The following is a 21,405-nucleotide window of genomic DNA, read 5'->3' as shown; positions in this document are numbered from 1 at the left end:
CTCCTTATTGGCTGCATTTACGAAATTCGAGGTGTTTCAACCACTTGAGCGATTCAATTGAACTGGCTGAAATTGAAACATGTCGCCTAAGCAGAATGATATGGTTAAGACAAGTCAGTATATGACAACCTTTTTTAGTACTTTTCTGTTCTTTAGCTACCTAAGTTTGATTTCCGAAATAAGAACTTAACCTAACCTTAGCCATACATATATCCATCATTTCTAATTGAATCAATTGAAAACCTCGCAATACTAGGTTGAATATAATGTTTTCAGATCAAACAAAATATATATGAAATTTCCCCTGATCTGAACTACAGAATTGTCATCAGTGCCGGTCTCATTGCTGGGTTAAAATCATCATATATTTCAAATATATTTATGTGCTCTTCTGCGTTTAACCACAGCGAGGCATCTGGCACTACAACGTTCATTTGGACAATCATATCGTCAGTCAGCAATATGGTACAATTTCTCTATGTATGTACGTACTGCCCAGCAGTAGAAAGTTAATGTATTAGCGATTTTGTAAATGCTTTTCCCGTTTGTCCTTGCGGTTTTTCACAGATTGTGCATTTAATTTTCATGACTTCATAATGATATACAGACATATTTTATAATTTCTCTAAGCGATGTAATAGAAACGGACGTCTCATTAAACCCTGAGTTTAAAGACCTTAATCAAAGGCTACATATCTCGACTTGTTTGATACTCTCATTGAGGGTCTTCATAGTAAACTGATTTACGATTCTCGAAAGTTTTGTTCTCTTACGTTCCAAGACACGGTGTATTATGGTGATTGAATCTATGGAAAAGTCTGTCATCAAAGTAAGTTTCTGTCGTAAAATGTCGTTAGATTGCAGGTTCACATGGATGCAAAGACAAATTCTGTCCCGTCAATACTTCGCAACTCTTACTATCATCTCCGACGTATCAAGCACTTTATTAATTTTTAAAGAAATTACATAAAATTACACATTTAAGAGTCACATACAATGGAATGAAATTAAAATATATTAATTAAAACACAGTAAAAATATTTTTTAGTAAAACTACTTAAGTTCCAACAAAGAACAAGGTAAATCATATTTTAGGATAAATATTTTACGTTACAATAACTATTTATATAGTCCACACTACATTGATATACGTGTATATCTATAAGATTATTTTTTGACTCGACAGATAATATAATTTAAAAATATTCGGATTCATATTGGTATGTTTCTCCAAATTTGTCGGCATCTGCGGTGTCCACAGTCTCGGCGTACGCCAACGCACTTGATAATTTTGTATAATTCACTATTTTTTTATGTACAGCATATGTCTTACGAAGCCGTTCCAGTTGACGCTTGTCCCGTTCACTCCTTTTAGATATCATTTCTTCAGCCTGCATTATAAACTGGCGAGCATTAAGTAGCTCTCGTGCCTGGAGCTTAATTCGATGTGCCAAATATTTTAATCCATATTGATCCGGTTCATAACCATCTTCGCTCACCGCAGTATTAGGGGTTGTTTTTATTGGCAGCAATAGAGGTTCCTTACGGCGTCTCTTAGAATCCATTTTTTTAAGATATTGCGAAGCGCAGAATGCCTGTTCATGACGCGAGTATATTATATACCAACGCTCTTTATCGCCGTCTAATAAATCACTTACTTCCCCACTCGTATATTCAGTATAGTTGGTGTGCGCTTCCTCCTTAATGTCAAGTTTCAACTCATCGAAGGTCGCTCGCATAAATGTGGTAATTGGGTTGGCTAGCTCATCCTCTAACTTGCGGTATTTCACAAAAAATTTCTCCATAATACTGTGACTTTCGATATTTTTGTAAGTTGCTGCAGAAATCTTCGTATTTGGCAAATAAGCCGTGATATATTTATGTTTATATCTCAGTAAGCGTAATAACTCTACTTCAAACTGTCCTAAAGGAAATTTCGCGAATTACCAGGTTTAGCTGCTTACATAAGCAGAGCTCCACCGAGGTGAGGAATACTCAGAAATTAAAGTGACTGATTTTTTTGCAATCAAACGGTTTATAATTCCAATGCTGTTTTCTTCTTTTGCTTATTGAGAGAGCTTGTGAAACATTTTCAGAGCTGGGAATAGAAATGTATATTAGGCGCTGAATAACTGAGAAAATGTAAGTCGAGCTGTCAAAAAGAAGTTCGTCAAAGCATATTGAACAGGTAGCAACAGACGAACTGAAGCAAATTAAATGTGATGTGTTTTGTTTTTGGTCATTGGAGTGTCAAGTCTCCGCAACATTTTATAGGTACGCGGTTACGGTTCTATATCAACTGGAATCTTTTCGGTATGCCATTACTCCCGAATATTAAAAATGTATAATTTCACTCTCTCTAATGAATATTTCTCTAAGTATTATCTCTTTGCCTACCATGGCGAACACTCATAAGCTTCCAATGGAAGGATCACTGTTTTTGTTGGATTGAATTTCCAATCCTGAGTACCATGTACAAGTATAATATAATATATAAAAAATTACTCTTAGTTTCTTTATTATTATACTACATATTATTTTAAAGCCTGTTTGACAAGGAATATCCATCACATTAGTACTGAATCGTACCACATTAGGCACAGTAAAATCCTTAATTTCAGAGATAGCACCAATATGTGAGACGTGAAGTTAATCAGAGGTTCTAAACAATCATTCTACTGTATGTATGGGGACTACGGTAGTTTGTAAACACCATACAAAGTCTGCTATGCGAACGGATAAGAAAATTTGATTCGTTCATTCATTTCATTCTATTTGGAAATGAAAGCATCTAAAGAAATTCAAAAAACTAAATTTTTTCTCCAATCTTTTCCAGCGCAAATCAGTACTTTGTGAGGTATAAAATGTCTCAACTGGACCACTCTAAGACAGCTGTATCATCACCGTTAAATTTTACTTTTTCCGAGTTACCCACTTACTAACAATTTCATATCTCTCATCTCACAACTGAGATCCCTATATCAGATTGTAACTGTAAAGCTAATTTGTTACTATCAATAAGTTTAAAAATTTCCCATATTAAAGATTCCATTTCATAACGAATAGTAATTAAGTAGAGTAATATACCCGATAAAATTATTAAAATATTCTAGACTTGGGTGTCACTGTTCTTTGAACATTTTATGGAAAGTGACTATGTGTATATGACATATAGAAATTTTAGATTTTGTTGAAATAATTATATAAAATGAACATATTTTACTTATTAACAAAGAAGCTGCAATATAGTAAGATGAACTTTATTTAAAATTTCATACCGAAAGTAATCGAGTTTGTGGGAAGTGATAGCAAAAACTTTTGCTTTGACAATTTCCTTCGCATATTTTTTTCTTGACGCAAAATTTCAATTTTACACTAAAAATAATAATAAAAAACATGAATTTCAATATGCATGTCATATCATTTTCAGAAGTTGCTTTCACCTTGAAAAGCCAACGCAACTATCACAACTGTATTGTATGCGTTACACGTCAGCGTCGTGGCTTGCAACGAAAAGTTTTGGACATTCTGTGGCACTTTGTTACGTGCAAATTGTTAAAATTTTCACTGATCGCCAGTATAGTTTTACGACAATGTTTATTCAATACAAATTTTTACCGAATTCGGCGCACATTCCGACCTTGCTGTTGTATGACAAAAGTATTGGTATGCCCACTAACATTAGAAATTTCGAACACACTCGAAAGTTATGCGTAGAGTTTTACGAAAATTCTCGCAAAATTTTTTAAACATTATTTATACATATGTAAGTTCAAATATGTGGCAAAGATTGCAACTGTGCATGCTTTCTGTCCAAGTTGAGACTGAAGTAAATCGATTTGGATAAAAACGACGACTGTATAATACAAAATATATTAGTAGCATAGTAAAATGTATCGTATTTTTGTATATATTTTAAGGTGTTGTAACTCCAATTTAAAAAATGTCGAAATCTAACTATAGTTTCTCAAAACCCCACATACTTCATTTGAGAAGCTCCTAATCTTTGACTGCCTTCATACCAAACCAAACAGTCAACTTCTCAAATAGTCTATGTAATGAAGAAGTTGGAAACTTTTCTTGATATAACGTGGCCTTCAAACACTCAATAAAGAGTTTTGTAATAAGAGCAGTACACAAGTTTTCTTTACTCCTGTGAATGTGCCTTCTACCCATTATGTATGGAATTCGATTTCTTTTGCATGACCACCACGGGCACTCTTGCAGAATTTTCGACGGTTTTCAATCATAAATCTGCAGATACTACTGCAATCTCACGTTCGATATTCGTACGGAGTTCATAAATCGCCGCTGGCTTGTTGGCATCGACCATAGACTTGCGTAGCCCCACAGGAAATAGTCTAACGGCGTTATATCGCACGACCGAGGCGGCCATTTGCCTGAGCCATTTCTTGAGATAAAACGTTCGCCAAACTTGGTTTTCAATAAATCCATTGTGGCATTCGCTGTGTGGCTTGTGGCGGTAGCTGTTGGAACCACATATTGTCCAAGCGATTCCCATTCACAGTAACGTGCCGGTATTGCTCATCACGGAAGAAGTACGACCCGGCCCAAGGAGTCCGTGTGGATTGCTGTCTGACCAATAACGCATCTTTTGCTTATTGACGAAGCCATTTCGCCAGAAATAGGAAGGACCAATAATTGGACGTAGCACTCTAAAAATTGAGGCCACTGACTCCGAATTTTGGTAGTAAATTTTAATAATTTATACTCGTTGATGGATCGTATATCTTTCCATTATGAAATGGCAAACCTTACTGAAGAGAAATATCCTTGTATAATTCATCCGGGACCAAATTTATAAAACAATGCAGTTTCTAACAAACCTTACCGCTGGTGGGGGCAATGAAAGACTTGCATGTTTGATCTGTAACTCCAGCTTTCCACATTTCTCCATAATGTGGGTCTGCCGGAGGAGAAAAATGCCAGGATATTTGCTCATTAGCGAGCATATTGTTTTCGACTTCTTGACCTCCAGTTTCAGCTTTTTCATTTTTAATTCTATGTACGTTTACTTCTGAGGTTTCAACCATTTCAGTTGTTTTGTCCTCAGTAGTAGGATGTTCAGAAGTCTCTTTTTTTTCCAATTTTATTTCCTTCATCTCGTAATTTTTCAAATATGTTTTCTTTCCTTTCCTTCTCTTCTTCTTCTTCTTCTACTTTAGTTTTTTTAACTAATTCATTTACAGAAGATAGAGAGAATTTTGGAATCATTATAAAATCTTCTTCTTCTACTTTCGTATCTTCAACTAATTTAGTTGGTCTCTTCTTAATTTTAGAAAATTGATTGAGATTTGGAACGATTATAAATTCTTCTTTTTTATCCAAATTATATTACAACTATTTTTTGGCTCTTCTTTTTGTAACTGTCGATCTTATAAGATTTCAATTTCTTCATTGAAATCTAATTTGTTTTTCATATTCTGAATATCATTGCAAAATGATTCCAAATGATGTTTCTTTATCGTTAATTATAAACTTAGATATGCCATTTTTCTTTTGAAGGTTTCAATTTTACTCATGATCGTGGACGTTTTTCGGCCCAGGTCTTGGTATTTGGGTTCAGTCTTCCACATTTTGGAGAATCTTACTGTTATTGTTATACTCTCGCACAAAAAGTTGTTGTTTTTATATTGTTAATATGCGAGGATAAAAATCAGGGTTTTTATGGTGCCTGTGTAAACAACAGGGCTTTTTATTTTGGCTGAGGAGGACCAAATGTTATGACTAGCTGTGTCAAATATTTCTTACCGCTGGTGGGGGAAAATAATTGATAGTCTAGCCTTGGTGAGATTTAAAAGAATGCATGTTCAATGATATTTGAACAATCCTTCTGGTTGAATTTGTATCTAATACTTCGACAAATATCTAAAAATATATTGGGAACTTTTCTCAACTTATTTCGATCTTAAAAAAAAAGTGTGCAAATATTGCCATACTTTTTTCTAGGCGGAATCAGATTTGGACGTTACATTATTTAGATTCCTGCTTAGTAAAGATTGTTAATGGTCATTGATATCGAACAATGTTCACTTAGTAATATATTAAAATTTTGTTAAAAAAAAGTAATCATTTTTTTGAACATACTATACCGAACATTTTGAAATTAAATTCCATATACATATGTCTTTAAGTGAGGGAAGCCTTAGAATAAGATTATGAAAATTATATGATTTTATGCCAAAAATAGATAAGATCCTCTAGATTCCACATGATGAATATAACATTTTTTTAATATTCACTCCTAAGTTAATAAAGACTAGGTACATTTAGACTCTCTAGCATACATTTATTGTTTCAAAAATTGTCGCTACAGATTCAAAATTTCTATAAAGTATTCCAACAATTTATCTCAAAACATATAAAAAGTTTTACAGACATCTTTGAGTCTAATAAATTGAGCGAGTAAGACTTGAGCGACGGCGTCCACAGATTCTGTGTATGCTTCATTATTATTATAACGATTCTAAAAACTACATTTAAGTTTAAAGCGCATATATTATACATGCGTTTGTACAACAACGTCACTGACCAAGTGAAAGTCAGAATTCATAAGTCCTGTAACAATGCAAATATATGTTAATCCATAAACCTAAATAACTGACGGCAACTTCATTAAAATTGCTTAAGGTCAGTATTTGACAGCGACGAACAAGAACCAGCTAAATTTGCACGACCACAACCACATAACAAGTCGCGATGATCATTGAACAAATAACTTAACAAGGCAAAAACAAAATACACGCGCGCTGTGCAGTAAAGGGTTGGCAATAATCATTATAAATGGATTTTTAATTACGCTGATGTTAGCATATTTACAGGCGCCAACGCATACAGCCAAACAGGGAGATAAAGTAAATTTATACATGTGTGGCCTGCAGGAAATCGATCAGACAAATATACAGTTCAAGACATAGAGCGTATTAAATATTTAAATCTTATTAATAATAAGTTAAAAAATGTAATCATTCATTTTCAAAATTATATTTTATTTTAGTTACTATTCATCTGTGGATAAGTTTTTTACCACTTGGAGTGAAACTATAGTAAAATGTGTGCAAATAACCCTGCCTAAGACATCGAAAGGTTAATAAGGCGTTTGGGAAGATAATACCAAACCACTCTTAAATGAGTGAAACTCCTTACAGGGTATGTGCGAGTAGTTTTAAATCGAAAGTGTGGGCGCAATAAAGCTCGTATTACGCGTTGGTCATTGTGCATAGCATTAATTAGTGGGGAAAACTGATTATTTGACGCTGGAAATCATGTATTTCTGAGCAATGAAAATTTGAACATGAAAATTTCGTTGTTTGCCTAATACGACAGTGAATGCGTAGAGATTTTGTGCGGTATTTACACAAAAGCTCATTGTAGATGCAGACAGTCGACTAAGTAAGTCAGGATGTTTGCTCGTCAGTTGTCTGTGGTGTTTGGCGTTCGCATTAAAATTAAATTAGAGCGTAAAATTCAAAAAGCTTTTAGATTCGTAATGAAGTTCTAAATTGAAGCATGATTTAAATACATAAGTATACCACAGCTGGTATTAATTTTTAATAGCTGTTGTATTGGTGACGGGGACATGGTTCGAACTTCTTGAAGATATTTAGAAATTTATATATTTTGTACAAATTTTAAAGTACATTTTAGAATACCCCGATAACATAATAGAGAACATCTGCCGTAATTTCGGAATAACAGTTTCCTACACTTGCTTTTTTAGTTATCGAAATTTATTTGGTTTTTGGAGATACAGTTTTATAATAATCCAGAAAATGCTGAGAAAATAGTTAACAATATTTAATGGCGATTGCGAAACATTTTCAGATTTTTCATACACATTTCGTCAGTATTTTTTTAATTCGGAGCATTGGTTAAAACCGACGGATCCCATGGCAGGTCCGTATATTATCTAAACAAGGTTATAATTTCGAAAATCTAACTCTGTCGAATCGATAAGTTATTGTACAGACCGATCTCGGCGCAAGTTTCCAAGCACCAACAGCTACTGTACGGACCGTCACCACAACAATCTGTTCTATAATACCGGAAGGGACCCGGATTTATATCCGCCTAAGGATATCAAATCGGCAGCATTTATCAGAATTATTTGGGGGAATGTTTTTTAACACATAAGGCAATCAGATAACCGATCATGTAATACGCACTTTGGAACCGCCTATACGAAGCCGGTACGAAACAACGCCAACTAGACGTTGTCTAGTATGCTCCCAGTATCCTCACATTGACTACTACTACTACTACTTTTAAACTACATGTGATTGATGACTATTGTTTTATATTAGGGCAGCTTCTTTGGAAGATATGCAATCAACTTTCTGCAGCAATAATTTGTTCAAAAATAAGTCATTTATTTATTAATATTTTGCATTATTTTCGTTTTACACATTCCTCTTTATGTTATGCACTATTTACTAAAAATCTTCGTAATATTTTTAAACTTTCATACTAGCCCGAACATCCACGGCAACCACAATGCACACATTCCACAATTCGTCCTTCTTCTAATTTCGATTTTGGTACACGGCATATGCAATTCGTGCCGAAGTTTGTATCACGAGTTTGTATGCAACGCAGACAGCATAGATTTTCGTAGCCTGATTTTTTCCATTTTGCAATTAAATTTGCATCTGCGATTTTCTCTTTTAAACAATAATCGTAGAGTTCACGGCTTATAGCTTTACGCCTATAAAACAAATCGTAGATGTAGCGAGACTTTTGATGATGTATTTTGAAGATGGGCCATAATGATTCTGTAATACGTTTTCCCTCATGTGGTTCCGTCTCAGCTAAGCAGAAATAATATAGAATTTTATAAATTTATAGCAGATCATATTAAATGTTAGTAATATTTACCTTCACGCATTTTTTGTTCCAATTCTTCCAGCGTCGGTTCGATCAACTCCCAGCCATCTGGAGGAGGCTTTCGACTTCTACGAACTTTTGGCATATTGAAATCTTATATATTTATAACAGTGGATTATAGTTTATCTACTAAAGTATCAAATGTTTGATATTATTTTAATTTTCCCACGATATGCTGAATGTTAATAGAAAGCGAGTCAACAGCTGTTTTCGTACCTCCGGATGTTGCCACATGTTTTTCAAGTATGAGTGATGCCTGTGTTGTTTAAAATTTTTACGAACTGTTCCCAGTTGTTGCACATGTCTTATTTCACAATAGCTGTTATCGATTGGCTAACTGCTATAGACAAGCCAATCGAACAAACTTTCCAAATTTTCATAAGAACTGGCAGCACTGAAATCGAATTGTCTATACTTGGTTGCACTGAACTCTTCTACCATCGTCCATGTCTTACGTTTTCTGCAACAAATTTAATTTTTTTTAAGTTTTTTATTCAATAAATTCAATACATAAATGCTTACGATTTATCTTCGCCTGCCATTTCATTTATGTATAACAATTTTTATTATTTTGACAGTAATTTGTCCTTTGAGCCGTTCACAATAGTAAAATGGTTCTAAAATATGTAAAACAAAACTTGGTAGCACTCAGCAAACGGATATAGAATTTTTAATGACGTATTCGCATACTCTCCAGCACGAATTCAACTAGATAACTTTGTTGTTGCTTTCACATGTAAAATTTTTGACAGACGTGCAGCGCCCAAAGATAGCGAGCAGAGAAGTGACCAATCGATGGCAGTTAATAATAAAGTTATAAATAAAATGTGACAAATTAAAATCATTTTCAGTAATTAAATGAATAGTAAAAAATAAAGGTTATTATCACCTTAAACATAATCTTGTAGAGTTTCTAACAAATTGCTAGTATTATTTATAAATCGATATCTAAAAGATTCATAATGGAAACATCGTAAATAATTTATTTGAGTGATAATAATGATAGTGTAATAGAGATACGAGACTCATTAAGACGAATAAGTACGAAGCTGGCAACTTTGATTTGTAGGAATAGCCATGACTGCAACCATGTATATGACAACTGTGCACTAATAAAAATAAAAACGAAAAAGATTATAGAAATATCAACAAATGTATGAATAAAAGAAAGTAAAATGAAAATTACAAATTTTACTTTTGTTTTTGTTTTTATCTTAAATGTGGTTTGTTTGTTCAAGCTAATTTTTGTAAATAATGTGTTTATCTCCAAATCCACCTGTTGAATAGAGATAATGGGTAGGTGAATTTAAAATAAGTTAGTAACTCACTGGAATATGGCGAAGAATCTTCAGCTAAACTGTAGAGCGTGTTTGAGGAAATGTAAAAGTAGACATGTTTCACTTTTAGAAATTTTTCAAGTGAGCACAGAAACCGAATCAGTTACGTATGCTGAAGCCTATAAAAATTGTACACAACTGCAAGCTGAAATTGGTGCAGATGGATTACCAGAGTGGCTGTGCAATAGCTGTAGTCGTAAGTTAAAAATGCTTATTCCAATGTTTAGTTAATAATTTATATTTTACAGGCGACCTTCAATATGCCTATGAATTTTGCATTAAAGCAAAGAAAAGTTATGAAAAACTTCATATACAGGTAACAGCGCAAAGGGAAGAAAAAGCACGCCGAGTGCCATCACCATCCGAATTTGAGTTACCTGATAACAATACTGCCTTGGGTTATGCTCTTGCTGATGCCGATATAATCGATTCTTGCAGTACCCAAATTATGAAATGTGATAAAGATCCGCTGGAGGAATCAGACAGTGACAATGTTAGTACCCATACTTGAAATTAGAAAAATATTGTGTTTTCCAATACAAAAGAAATATATTTGAACTTATCACTTTTGTAATCTCTAAGGAAGTGAAAAGAAATATTGGTCCAACTACAAATAAATTGGATTCGCCCGCCTTATCGCATACCTACTCAGATTTTCTTTACGATAGCGAAGACGAGAAACCTTTGAAATTGCTTTTGAGTGAGAGAATTATATATAATCATTAAACATTACAATTATACACTGTGAATTTTAGCTGAAAAGAATTGCAATGAAACTGAAATCGCGCATTCATTTGAAAAGGATCGATCTTCATTCGATGACGATGACGAGTTCGTAGCCGATGAAAATACAACTAAAGATGAAGTGACTGATCCAATGTTTTCGCCAGAAGCTCAAATATTTCCTAAAGGTTTCATTCAGTAATATTTATTTTAATTATCTGAAAAAATAATAAAATTAAATATTAATGTTTTAGGACGATTCAAATGTGCTATTTGCGAACAACGGTACTTTACCGCAGCAGGTCTAAAGGCACACATGGAAGTACATTTAGCGAAAAGTTCCATAACAAAAAAGAAACGGGGACGAAATAAGCAACGCAAATCTTCACAAAAAGTCATCATGAATGAAGAATGTGAAAACTCGAGTTTAAATCCAACAAACGACGAGGAAAACCCGGCAACCGAAGATGCGAAGGAAGAACATAAATCACACGAAAGAGCGCGAAAATCGAAAGAACCTAAACCGAAACGTATGTTTCCGTGTCACGTATGCGGTAAACATATGATATCAGCTTCCAAGTTGCGCTACCACATGGTGATGCACACTGGTGAAAAGGATTACCTCTGCACAATGTGCCGTAAGTTGACCTTACACTTCAATAATTTCATATACCAAATTCCATATATTACAGCAAAAGCTTACTCGACAATTTATGCGCTTAAGCACCACATACGCACGCATACCGGCGAAAGACCGTATGAGTGTAAGTTTTGCGGCGACCGTTTTCTGCGTCCAACTACACTCAAAAGCCATCAGCGTCGCCACACAGGCGAACGTCCATACGGTTGTGATATCTGCGGTAAACGCTTCATACAGCACTCGTCGATGACGACGCACATGAAGCTGAATCATATGGACAAGACAATAAAATGTCCACACTGTGAGAAAAAATACGCGCGTCAAACCGATTTGAACACGCATTTACTTAGTCACACTGGCGATAAACCGTATCCCTGCCAGTTGTGTCCCAGTCGCTTTGTGCGCCAAGCGAATCTCAATAAGCACATGAACCAACAGCATGCTGGAAAGCCAAATGTAACCAAGTTGACGCATTCAACTGATGACACCAGAGCGCAAGGTGGTGCTTTTGAAGAGAATTCGAAAATTTACGGAGTTGATGAATTGTCAAATAAAAACTTGCTAATTGCAGAAGGCGGAACTGATTTTGAAGATAAGTGTTATGATTTCAACAGGTAATACGTGCATTGCCTTTTAAATTTAAATAATACAAATAATTATTTCTTTAAAGCGCCGAAAATGCTGAAGATTCGTCAAAATTCCCACCAATACATGTGACAGCGGAACAAGATTTTGTCCAACTCGACAGTGATGACTTAGTGCCTTGGAATTGAATATACATACAATTTTCAATATTGAACATAAAGCTAGACATTATATGTAAATTATATTCTCAACGATATAAGCACAACAGTTCCTTACTAAAGTAAACAGTATTATTACAATTAAATATTGTTTATTTTGTTTTTATTTAACCTGTGCCTGGGAAAATGCTTAACAGGAATATTTGCTGTCAAAATATATGTTATTCTCTTTGTGTTTTGTTCGTTTCTTTGACGGAATCACGAAGTTACACATTATAATAAAAATATATAAATAAATGGAATGGTAACATAATCTCGGAATAATCAGCTCTAAATAGCACTTGTCTATATACCACATAAGTATATAATAATAAAGTATATAATGTCTCTGTTCTGTGCTCTTTAAAAGTGCTCCATTTCAACGACTAACTTTTATTTGCGCTTAACGTGGCGCAGAATGTGCAGATAGTTGATCTAGGCTTGTCGGCTGATATCACATTTTCACATCGATGTTGGCTGGAATAATTCGCGCACGGCCTGTCGTTATTGCCTGTAAAAGATGATAAGTTGTTTGAATATTTTGATTAACTTTTAGTTTGCTTAGTTTTAAATGATTTAACAAATGTTTACTTTTCATATTTAAATATGCTCACCCGTCACTATGACCGCGTCTAGATGTGCTATGTAGCTCTTTGCTAAACGTAGTATTTCGATCTTTGATAATTTACGATCACACGGTTCGGTTGGTATCAAGCTGCGCAGTGTTGTAAAGGCGGAATTAACACTAAAATATAGCATAACAATATCAATTAAATATATGGGGGTAAATAATTATAATTTTAAATTTTGAAAATAAGAAAATTTATTTGAAAACCACTAATAGAACTTCCTTGAATGTTATACTAAAAGTAAAAAAGTCATTAAGGGTTCTGATTTGCTGCTGAGGTTACAGGTTTTTAATACCCAGGATAGTCAGTTCGGTCCCTTGCACACAAAATTGTTTGGAGAATGTGGAGTGTCTTTGCAACAACAACACTTTAGTAAAACTAAGCAAGAATATACCAATGAAACATTTTATGAAGCGTTTGGATATAAACCCTACCAGTACTGATTAACCTTACAACTATATCCTGCAGGGTTCTAAGTACAAGTACAGTAGAATCTCGATTATCCGAACGCATTCGTATCGCAAACATTACAAATAATAATGGAATAAATTATTAAAATTTACTCTGTATAATTCTTCAATTGAATTTTAAAGATATAACTGAAGCAATGAAGATTCTTAGCATTAATGAAGACCGTGACTCCAAATATTAAGAAATCACTGACGATTTCAACAGTAAGGAGAGAGAAGATGATGAAGAGACTGAAACTGGGGATGTACATTTGTATGTGAAGTATCACTTTACGCAGATGCTTTTGAAGCGTTTAAGTGGCTTGAAAGACAGGACGAATCGGATCGCATATAGTTGTTACAATTAAAGCGAAAATGAAGAAAAAATTTCAAACATTATAATATTAGGTTGTCAGATATCTACCTTCCGCCTTTTCGTCTTTTGAATTTCGCGGCTATGTATAAGGTACTACAGAGCGTGCAACAGTTATAGACGTGTAAACATGGAGTTCACTTCGCGCTATTTTAAAGTTTTCCTTCGTTAAAGATAAATCCGCTAGAGAAGCATTCCGTGAGATGAATGGTGTTTTGGGGAATGGTACTCTATCACTTCAAACTGCGAAGGCATAGTTTCGACTATTCAGAGCGGGTGAAAGCGACACCATGGATAAGACAGCCGGCGGAAGACTTGTGATGACGAATACCGATCAAATCATGGAAAACATGGAGTTAGATCGTCCATTTTAAACCATCTGCAGAAGGCTGGATACACAAAAAAGCTTGATGTTTGGGTGCCGCATGATTTGACGCAAAAAAACCTTCTGAACCGAATCAATGACTGCGATATGCTGCTGAAACGGAACAAACTCGACCCCTTTTTCAAGCGGTTGGTGACTGGCGTCGAAAAATTGATCACATACGACAATATAAACCGAAAAAGGTCGTGGTCGAAGGCCGGTGAATCGTCCCAAACAGTGATCAAAGCGGGATTGAAGGCCAGGAAGGTTTTGCTGTGTGTTTGGTGGGATTGGAAGCAGGCGATAGACCAGAAGCGTCCAGAATTGGCCAACAGGAAGGGTGTAGTGTTCACCAGGATAACGCCAGACCACACACTTCGAAGCTACGGGAGCTCAGATGGGAAGTTTTGTAACCTAGATGGAAACAAATTATCGAACGAAACGTGGCATATTTGAACTAAATCCCATCACTGTAACACTTTTTATAAAGCATTGAATAAAGAGCAAAAAAGTGGACAACCTAATATGTAAATCATTATCGTTATAGCTCATGTTTTATGTATCGTATTATCTAAAAGACCCATTACATATTTATAGTTTATTAAAATCAATATATTGTTTGATTTGCTTTGAAAGCGATTATACGGAATACACCGGGTTTTATTTTCAATTAGTTGAAGTAGTGATTATCAGAATGAACAAAATGTATTCAACTTATTTCCTGATGTCCGAATCCAAGTGTAGGAAAATATGTACAAATTTTGGCATGTAATAAATTAAAACGTAGGTATGCGAAAAGTGTACAACCAGGCGCGGAGTTTATATATACAAATGTATTTAAGATAATAGTTAAGAAAAATTTATAATATTTTATAAATATTTTACAATATTTTAATACACTCGTCAAAATATCGGGGTTCAGTAAAAAAAATAAGTACAATCAATGTCCGTAAATGTAGTATTACTAATTTGACTTTGTTTTAAATACATCACAGTGTTTTTCATTTTCCTAAAAAATTAATATTTTGAAAAATTCCTTTTTTTCATAGTTTAGTGTACTCCCTTGTGCTCCATTGTATTTCGTTAATATTTCTGTTAATATCAAATTATGAACTAACTTTTCCAGCAAAAATATATTCATAAAAAGCGACGGTCACTTTTACTCTTTCGTCTGCTCTTTTGCTCACAATTACTAATATTAAAATCGCTCAGGTGAATTACGCTCTTTAGTAACTGCTTGTAAAAGAAAAAAGTTATTTTGGGTTTAGCTTAATTCGCATAACTGTTTTAAAAACTGTCTAAACACAAACAGGTGAATATAAAATGTTAAAGGCAAATTTTAAAGATGTATACGATTTTGGATTTAAATTTATAGATATAAAGTAAATTTTAAAATTTAACTAGTAAATGACATTATAGTTCTATGCAAAACCAAAGTTTAAAAAAAAACAAGTAACGAAAGGCTAAGTTCGGGTGCAACCGAATATTTTCTACTCTCGCAATTTATGCTATATTTTTATTAACATGCAATTTGATTCATATATATGGTATAAAGTCCAATAGAAAAACGAAAATCATCATATAAAGTATATAGGCTGAGGTAATTTCTGAGCCGATTAAACTCATTATCATTTAATTTGGCTAAGATATTTCATATATACCCGATTTATAAGCTATGTATTAAGCCCATCGTATTTTTGAAAATCCTATAATTAGCTATATGAGAGGGGAAGTTATGACCTGATTTTAACCATTTCTGATACAGAGACACACTATTAGATTTCCTCTGAATTAAATTAAGATATCTGAGAGATTTACCGATATTTTCAGTGAAAAATTACCATAAGGTACTGAGTTCTTCATATTCGATATCCGGGGCATTGAAAAGTTATAGTCCGATTTCGACAATTTTTTTCACAAGTGATGCCACGGATCATATACAGTATTTATGTAAACTTTTATTTCGATTATCTTATATAGTGAAGGAATCAGATGAAATTCAAAATTGAGTTATATGGGAAGTTGTCGTAGTTGTGAACCGATTTCATCCATTTTCCACATGTGTCATCAGGGTGTCAAGAAAATATTATATACCGAATTTCATTGAAATCTGTCGAGTTGTTCCTGAGATATGGTTTTTGACCCATAAGTGGACGATGCCACGCGCATTTTCCATTTTGTAAAAAAATCTGAGTGCAGCTTCTTTCTGGTATTTATTCTGTAAACTTTTGTGTTTCTGACGTGTTTCGTTAGTGAGTTAACGCCCTTCTAGTAATTTTTACCTAAACTTTGTATGGGAGGTGGGCGTGGTTATTATCCGATTTCTTTAATTGGACTGTATTAAGAAGTGGCTAAAAGAAATGACTGCAGAAAGTTTGGTTTATATAGCCTTATTGGTTTGCGAGATATGTACAAAAAACCTATTTGGAGCGGGGCCACGCCTACTTCCCCAAAAAAATTACATCCAAATATGCCCCTTCATATTGGAGGACAAAATAAATTTTTATTTATTTTGACAATGCCATTAATAGTTATAATTAATATTAAATAAATCATAAATATATAAACAAATCAACGCTTTTTCAACTCACAACCTTTGTGTACGACTACGCTCTCTCGCATTCACTTCTTTTCTTGGTTTTCCCGATTCGCTACCGTTAGAGGCATCCGAGTGCGCAGGACTTATGCTCTGTGGTTCACAAAGCATATCCATCATCAATGGATAGTTTTGCAATAATTCATATTCCATATTTCACAATTGTAGTTCAACAACAAGAAATATTAGCACCAAAGCACTTTTTACTTATTTTTATGGGAAAGACACACTTTTTTACGAAACAAATGTAAAATTAATTAATTGATGAACTGTTTAAATTTTATTTATCAATCTATATATGTGTGTGTACTCTTGCACATAAATTGAAATGCTCTGTAAAATTTCACTTCCAGTCGAGTTAATTGACACTGTTGGACAATTAGCTGGCTACTAATTGTAGGAGAACGTTAGAAATGCGCGTTCGCTTGTCCCGGCGTTGTTCTTTTCAATGTTTTCCACTTTCAACGAACGGTTTTCAACGCTTACAAATGTACTCCCGCGTGTGTGTGCTTGTGTGTTGTTGTTTTTGTTTAACTAATGAGTTAATGATCATCGCTGATCTCTTATTTCAGAAATTTCCTTCTGCTCCTCCCACTACTCAGCTGCAGTCTGCATAGTTGTAGTGCCGTTAGTGTGCCGCTTTTAAAATTAATAATTTGAGTAACAGTGCGAGTGAGATGCGGTGAGAGCGCATTGGTGGCGCACTGTCTGTGAAATGAATTAAGTCGTTAGTGGCGACAAATTGACCATAAACTATGTACGCGTATGTTTGTAAGTATGTAATTATGCGTACAACAACAACAACAGTTTAGTGTAAATAGGGACAACTTAATGCACTTGTAGGAGTCTAAATATTTGACCACAACTCGCATGAGCTGTGAAAATTCTTTGTTCTGTCTTAAGATTGATATATTTTCTTTTTCCTCTTCGTCCGTGCTTCGAAATTTGTTTTGGTACTTGCTTTGCGGATATTGGCACAGCAGGCTGTCACGCCGCACTTCCTCACATACTACTTAAGTGCCCACAACAGCTCGTCCGATCCACTTAAGCCTTAAACACTCATTTGCGCTCTTGATTTTCAATTATTACGCTAAATTAAATTGCGTTGCTTTCGGGCAGCGTTTACTGCTTTGAATTCTGTGTAGTGCTATGAATGAAGCATTCCAGCATGCAGTGTATCTCCACTAATTAAAAAGAAACATATCTCTGATAAAGTGCTGCTAAACGCACATAAATAGAGCGTTTATTCCTTAATGAAGTGAGAATTTCTGTGCGGTGACGTCAACTTAGCTCGCTTATTACAGTATAATCTCGATTATCCCATCAGTCGGTATTCAGCAGATCGCATAGTAGGCCGTTTTCCGACCTAGTCATATAAATGCGAAAAATACAAATAAATTTCACGCACTTATTCAAAATGTCATGACTCATTACTCACTTTTTGAGCGTTAACCCATTCAACTTTATGCATCTTATATGTAAGAAAGAGATAGAAACCTGTTTTCATACAAGTCCCCAGTTTACTTATGAATGCATATATTCAAATCCAAAACGGGGACTCCCCGGCAAATAACAGACGAAAAGAAAAGATAATAAATAAGTATTCGGATCTGTGAGGTAAATCAAAAACCAGAGTGTCCGGATTACAGAGTCAACAATGGAAAGTGAAAGTTTAGTGTCCGGATTACCCCGTTGTTCGTATTAGAGAGTGTCCGAATTATCGAGTTTATACTGTAGTTGAGAAAGTACAAGTGTGTGTTTTCTATAATTGCCCAGTCACAGCAGGAGGCGTGCCCTTTTGAAGTGGACATGGAAATGGTTTGTTTTGACATGTGGTTGCATTAGTTTAGAAACATAGTTAAGAGCAATCACGTCGTTTGCTATTTTAACAGTTACATATTGTTTGTTGTTTTCAAAATTACACAATACATATGGTGAATAAATTAGAAATATTCGTGTGAGTTTCTTATATTTACTTTGTATGCATTTGAGCACAGGTCCTTGCCCGAAATTTCTCTAATGATAAGGAAGATCTTAGTTCGGAGCAGGGGAATACTCTATATTATTCTTGCAATTTGTAAAAACTGAAGCTGTATAAAATATTTTCAACTGCCTGTTTGCTTCATTAAATTACCTCACATGTTTTTCAAAAAAGTAGGGCGGAGTTCTAGAGTTCTTGGTATTCGTCTAATCGACTAACCGAATTAACCGGATAGGGCATTATTCGAATAATAATATTCGGTTTGCAGTATCCGGGCTGCAGTCGTAAGTCGTCGACTATTCGATTAACATGAGCAGTTCCGACTATCTGGTTAACCGTTCTTTGTCGGCTATTCGAACAGTACAAGTTAATTCCTTTTCTTATTTTTATTCAAAAATTAGAAACAAACGGAAATCAAAGGCTGCTTGGATTGTAAGCAACTTCCATTTAATCAAATGCTCGCAGCAGGGCAACCATTCCAATAATCGCAGTAGACCGACTATTCGCATAGTATTAATCGGTTAATATTAATACGAACTGTTCTTCTTGACTGGTGTAGACACCGCTTACGCGGTTATAGCCGATACGAACGATTACAAACCGGATATTCGAATAATCGGTTTTCAGGTTATTCGAATAATTTTAAGAGCCCTAGTTTAAATGTTTTAATTAAAAATGACCGTATTATTATGTTCACATATTTTTTAATTAATAATATAGAATGGTGTCTGAAAAGGGAAGTGAGATAATTGATACGCGTATCGGACCATTGAGTGTGGTGAATATTGTGTATCAGTGATGTGTATTTGGATGTGGTGAATGGTGAGTGTCCGTGATGATTTACGTGTTTCAGTGTTGGGTACTGGTGTATTGCGTGGGGGAGGGAGTGAGACTCATTTAAATAGGGACACAGCTTACTTTCCAAAAGAATTTAGAATAATATTTAGGTATATAAATCTATATCCAATTCCATTCTTCTTAACTACCCTTAATTATTATAAAAGGTGTTGTAATCCTGTACAGGGTGTTACGAGAATACAAGACACAAATATAAATTTTAAATAGAGCTTTGGTTAGGTCAGTAGATATATTCAATTTTGAACCATGTCAAGTTGGGTATAGTAATAATTGTTTTTCAGAGCTATCGGATATTGCCGTGTTCATAGACATACGTAGATTTTATAGCACAACGATACCGTTGCCTAATCCATTCTCATAGGGCAGCACGAATTCATATACACTGGTGGCCACATAATTAGGGACAAAATAAAGTTGAGTAAAACACGCGTTTCAGTTCAATGTTTTTAGCACTAAATTTTCGCCTAGAGACCCACTGTAAATTGCAACGGTATATTATAACTGTGCTCAAAAATGTAGCACGTTTTTGAGTGACAAATTTAGACACTTTTACTAAAATTCGGCGGTTTGATGAATTTATTGTATTTTGAGTGCGCTTGTGCTTGGTCACATAATTAAGGACACCAATTTTTTATTGCTTTTTTTATTATTTTAACACAAAAACTTGCGGTAAGTTGTATAAATCATTTGTATATTAACTAAATATTCAATATCAAATAAAATAACTGTTAGATATGGGTCGAAAAAAGAGTTGTGCTCCAGAGTTGAGGAAAATGATTATTTACAAGTACGTGAAGGAAAAAATGTCCATTAGAGCCGTAGCGAAGGAACTTTTATGCTCAAAATCAATGGTTCACAATGTTTTGATTCATCACGGAGGACAGGGAGTAAAATAAGGAAAAAAACGGCCCAGAAAAACTACTTCAAAGGACGATCGTGTAATTTGTAGAGTTTGCAAGGCTAATCCTTTTTTAACTTCCAGGCAAATTCTTGGCACGATAAAGGATCAACTGACCAACGATGTATCAACACGAACCATCAGATGTCGTCTTCTTGAATCGCAAGAAAAAAACCGCACGTATCAAACAAAAACTTAAAGAGTCGTATTAAATTTGCAAGGGAGTATATCGGAAAACCCTTAGATTTTTGGAAACAAATACTGTTGAGCGATGAATCCAAGTTTAATTTATTTGGTTCAGATGGGAAACAATTTGTTCGTTAAATTTTCAATAAATCTATACCTTAGATGGTAACCGGTAACTGAAGTTTAAATTATGAACTGAATTTTAAATGGTAACTTATGGTAACTGAAGTTTAAAAAAATATGTCGCTTTTAAATTATAAAATAAACCAATATTTTAAAAGAAAACGGAGTGTCCTTAATTATGTGACCACCAGTGTACATAGGTGCTGACCAGTGTCAACATTTGCAGAGAAGTTCGTATAAAATTTCATACGCGTAAATTCATGAGTTTACGTATATGAAACCGTACATCTATAAGTAGCAAAGTAGCATTTGCTTCATTCATGCTTGATTACAACGCTCATTATTATTGGATGACTAATTATTTCTTGTACATTTATAGTGTAGCAACATGCTGCATGGAGTAATATTGTTGTCTGCACTTAATGGTTGTTTGAAACACCATAATGAAGTTGAGATACTTGTATAGATTTCTAAATACTACATGTATCAAACGATTTGTATGAGTCTTATAGTCATACAGTCTGGCGAATTTTTTCTCGAGAATAACATGTATCCTAACTAT

The 21,405-nt window shown here is 34.4% G+C and overlaps 4 protein-coding genes across 6 annotated transcripts; 1 reads left to right on the top strand and 3 right to left on the bottom strand.

The window, feature by feature from the left end:
- Positions 1-925: 925 nt before the first annotated feature.
- LOC128922177 (uncharacterized) lies at positions 926-2,161 on the bottom strand. The gene is made up of 2 exons (XM_054231875.1): positions 1,659-2,161; positions 926-1,595 (listed from the first exon to the last, which is right to left on the bottom strand). Exons 1-2 carry the CDS (start codon positions 1,803-1,805, stop codon positions 1,197-1,199), a joined length of 546 nt encoding a protein of 181 aa, XP_054087850.1. The 5' UTR covers positions 1,806-2,161; the 3' UTR covers positions 926-1,196.
- A 6,205-nt stretch (positions 2,162-8,366) lies between these two features.
- On the bottom strand, positions 8,367-9,149 carry LOC105213918 (protein BUD31 homolog). The gene is made up of 2 exons (XM_011187028.3): positions 8,896-9,149; positions 8,367-8,828 (listed from the first exon to the last, which is right to left on the bottom strand). The coding sequence occupies exons 1-2, from the start codon at positions 8,987-8,989 to the stop codon at positions 8,488-8,490; spliced, it is 435 nt and encodes a 144-aa protein (XP_011185330.1). The 5' UTR covers positions 8,990-9,149; the 3' UTR covers positions 8,367-8,487.
- Positions 9,150-10,034: 885 nt separating this feature from the next.
- Positions 10,035-12,493, top strand: Zbtb17_0 (zinc finger protein 70). 2 transcript variants are annotated; one of them, XM_011187032.3, is made up of 8 exons: positions 10,035-10,200; positions 10,312-10,437; positions 10,490-10,734; positions 10,824-10,941; positions 10,997-11,152; positions 11,219-11,602; positions 11,657-12,218; positions 12,275-12,493. In XM_011187032.3, exons 1-8 carry the CDS (start codon positions 10,197-10,199, stop codon positions 12,375-12,377), a joined length of 1,698 nt encoding a protein of 565 aa, XP_011185334.1. In that variant the 5' UTR covers positions 10,035-10,196; the 3' UTR covers positions 12,378-12,493. The 2 variants fall into 2 exon arrangements, with proteins under 2 accessions (XP_011185334.1, XP_011185333.1); XM_011187031.3 differs by having other exon boundaries at positions 10,035-10,437.
- LOC105213919 (transcription factor 15) lies at positions 12,480-17,259 on the bottom strand. Of its 2 annotated transcripts, none has more exons than XM_011187029.3 (3): positions 16,793-17,259; positions 13,001-13,131; positions 12,480-12,897 (listed from the first exon to the last, which is right to left on the bottom strand). In XM_011187029.3, the coding sequence occupies exons 1-3, from the start codon at positions 16,948-16,950 to the stop codon at positions 12,773-12,775; spliced, it is 414 nt and encodes a 137-aa protein (XP_011185331.1). In that variant the 5' UTR covers positions 16,951-17,259; the 3' UTR covers positions 12,480-12,772. The 2 variants fall into 2 exon arrangements, with proteins under 2 accessions (XP_011185331.1, XP_011185332.1); XM_011187030.3 differs by having other exon boundaries at positions 16,796-17,253.
- Positions 17,260-21,405: the final 4,146 nt, after the last annotated feature.

Source organism: Zeugodacus cucurbitae, chromosome 5, assembly GCF_028554725.1.
Source record: "Zeugodacus cucurbitae isolate PBARC_wt_2022May chromosome 5, idZeuCucr1.2, whole genome shotgun sequence".
Lineage (NCBI taxonomy): Eukaryota > Metazoa > Arthropoda > Insecta > Diptera > Tephritidae > Zeugodacus > Zeugodacus cucurbitae.
This window is presented reverse-complemented; position numbering and strand designations above follow the sequence as displayed.

Excerpts from the sequence above, each read along its gene's own strand:
- LOC128922177 (XM_054231875.1), bottom strand. The coding sequence starts at position 1,805 with ATGGAGAAATTTTTTGTGAAATACCGCAAGTTAGAGGATGAGCTAGCC. Across the intron at positions 1,596-1,658 it reads CTGAATATACGAGTGGGGAA|GCATTCTGCGCTTCGCAATA; the intron begins GTAAGTGATTTA and ends CGTCATGAACAG.
- LOC105213918 (XM_011187028.3), bottom strand. The coding sequence starts at position 8,989 with ATGCCAAAAGTTCGTAGAAGTCGAAAGCCTCCTCCAGATGGCTGGGAG. Across the intron at positions 8,829-8,895 it reads GGAACAAAAAATGCGTGAAG|CTGAGACGGAACCACATGAG; the intron begins GTAAATATTACT and ends ATTTCTGCTTAG.
- Zbtb17_0 (XM_011187031.3), top strand. The coding sequence starts at position 10,239 with ATGGCGAAGAATCTTCAGCTAAACTGTAGAGCGTGTTTGAGGAAATGT. Across the intron at positions 10,735-10,823 it reads AGGAATCAGACAGTGACAAT|GAAGTGAAAAGAAATATTGG; the intron begins GTTAGTACCCAT and ends GTAATCTCTAAG. Across the intron at positions 12,219-12,274 it reads AAGTGTTATGATTTCAACAG|CGCCGAAAATGCTGAAGATT; the intron begins GTAATACGTGCA and ends ATTTCTTTAAAG.
- LOC105213919 (XM_011187029.3), bottom strand. The coding sequence starts at position 16,950 with ATGGAATATGAATTATTGCAAAACTATCCATTGATGATGGATATGCTT. Across the intron at positions 13,132-16,792 it reads CGTAGTCGTACACAAAGGTT|TGTTAATTCCGCCTTTACAA; the intron begins GTGAGTTGAAAA and ends GCTATATTTTAG. Across the intron at positions 12,898-13,000 it reads AGACGCGGTCATAGTGACGG|GCAATAACGACAGGCCGTGC; the intron begins GTGAGCATATTT and ends CATCTTTTACAG.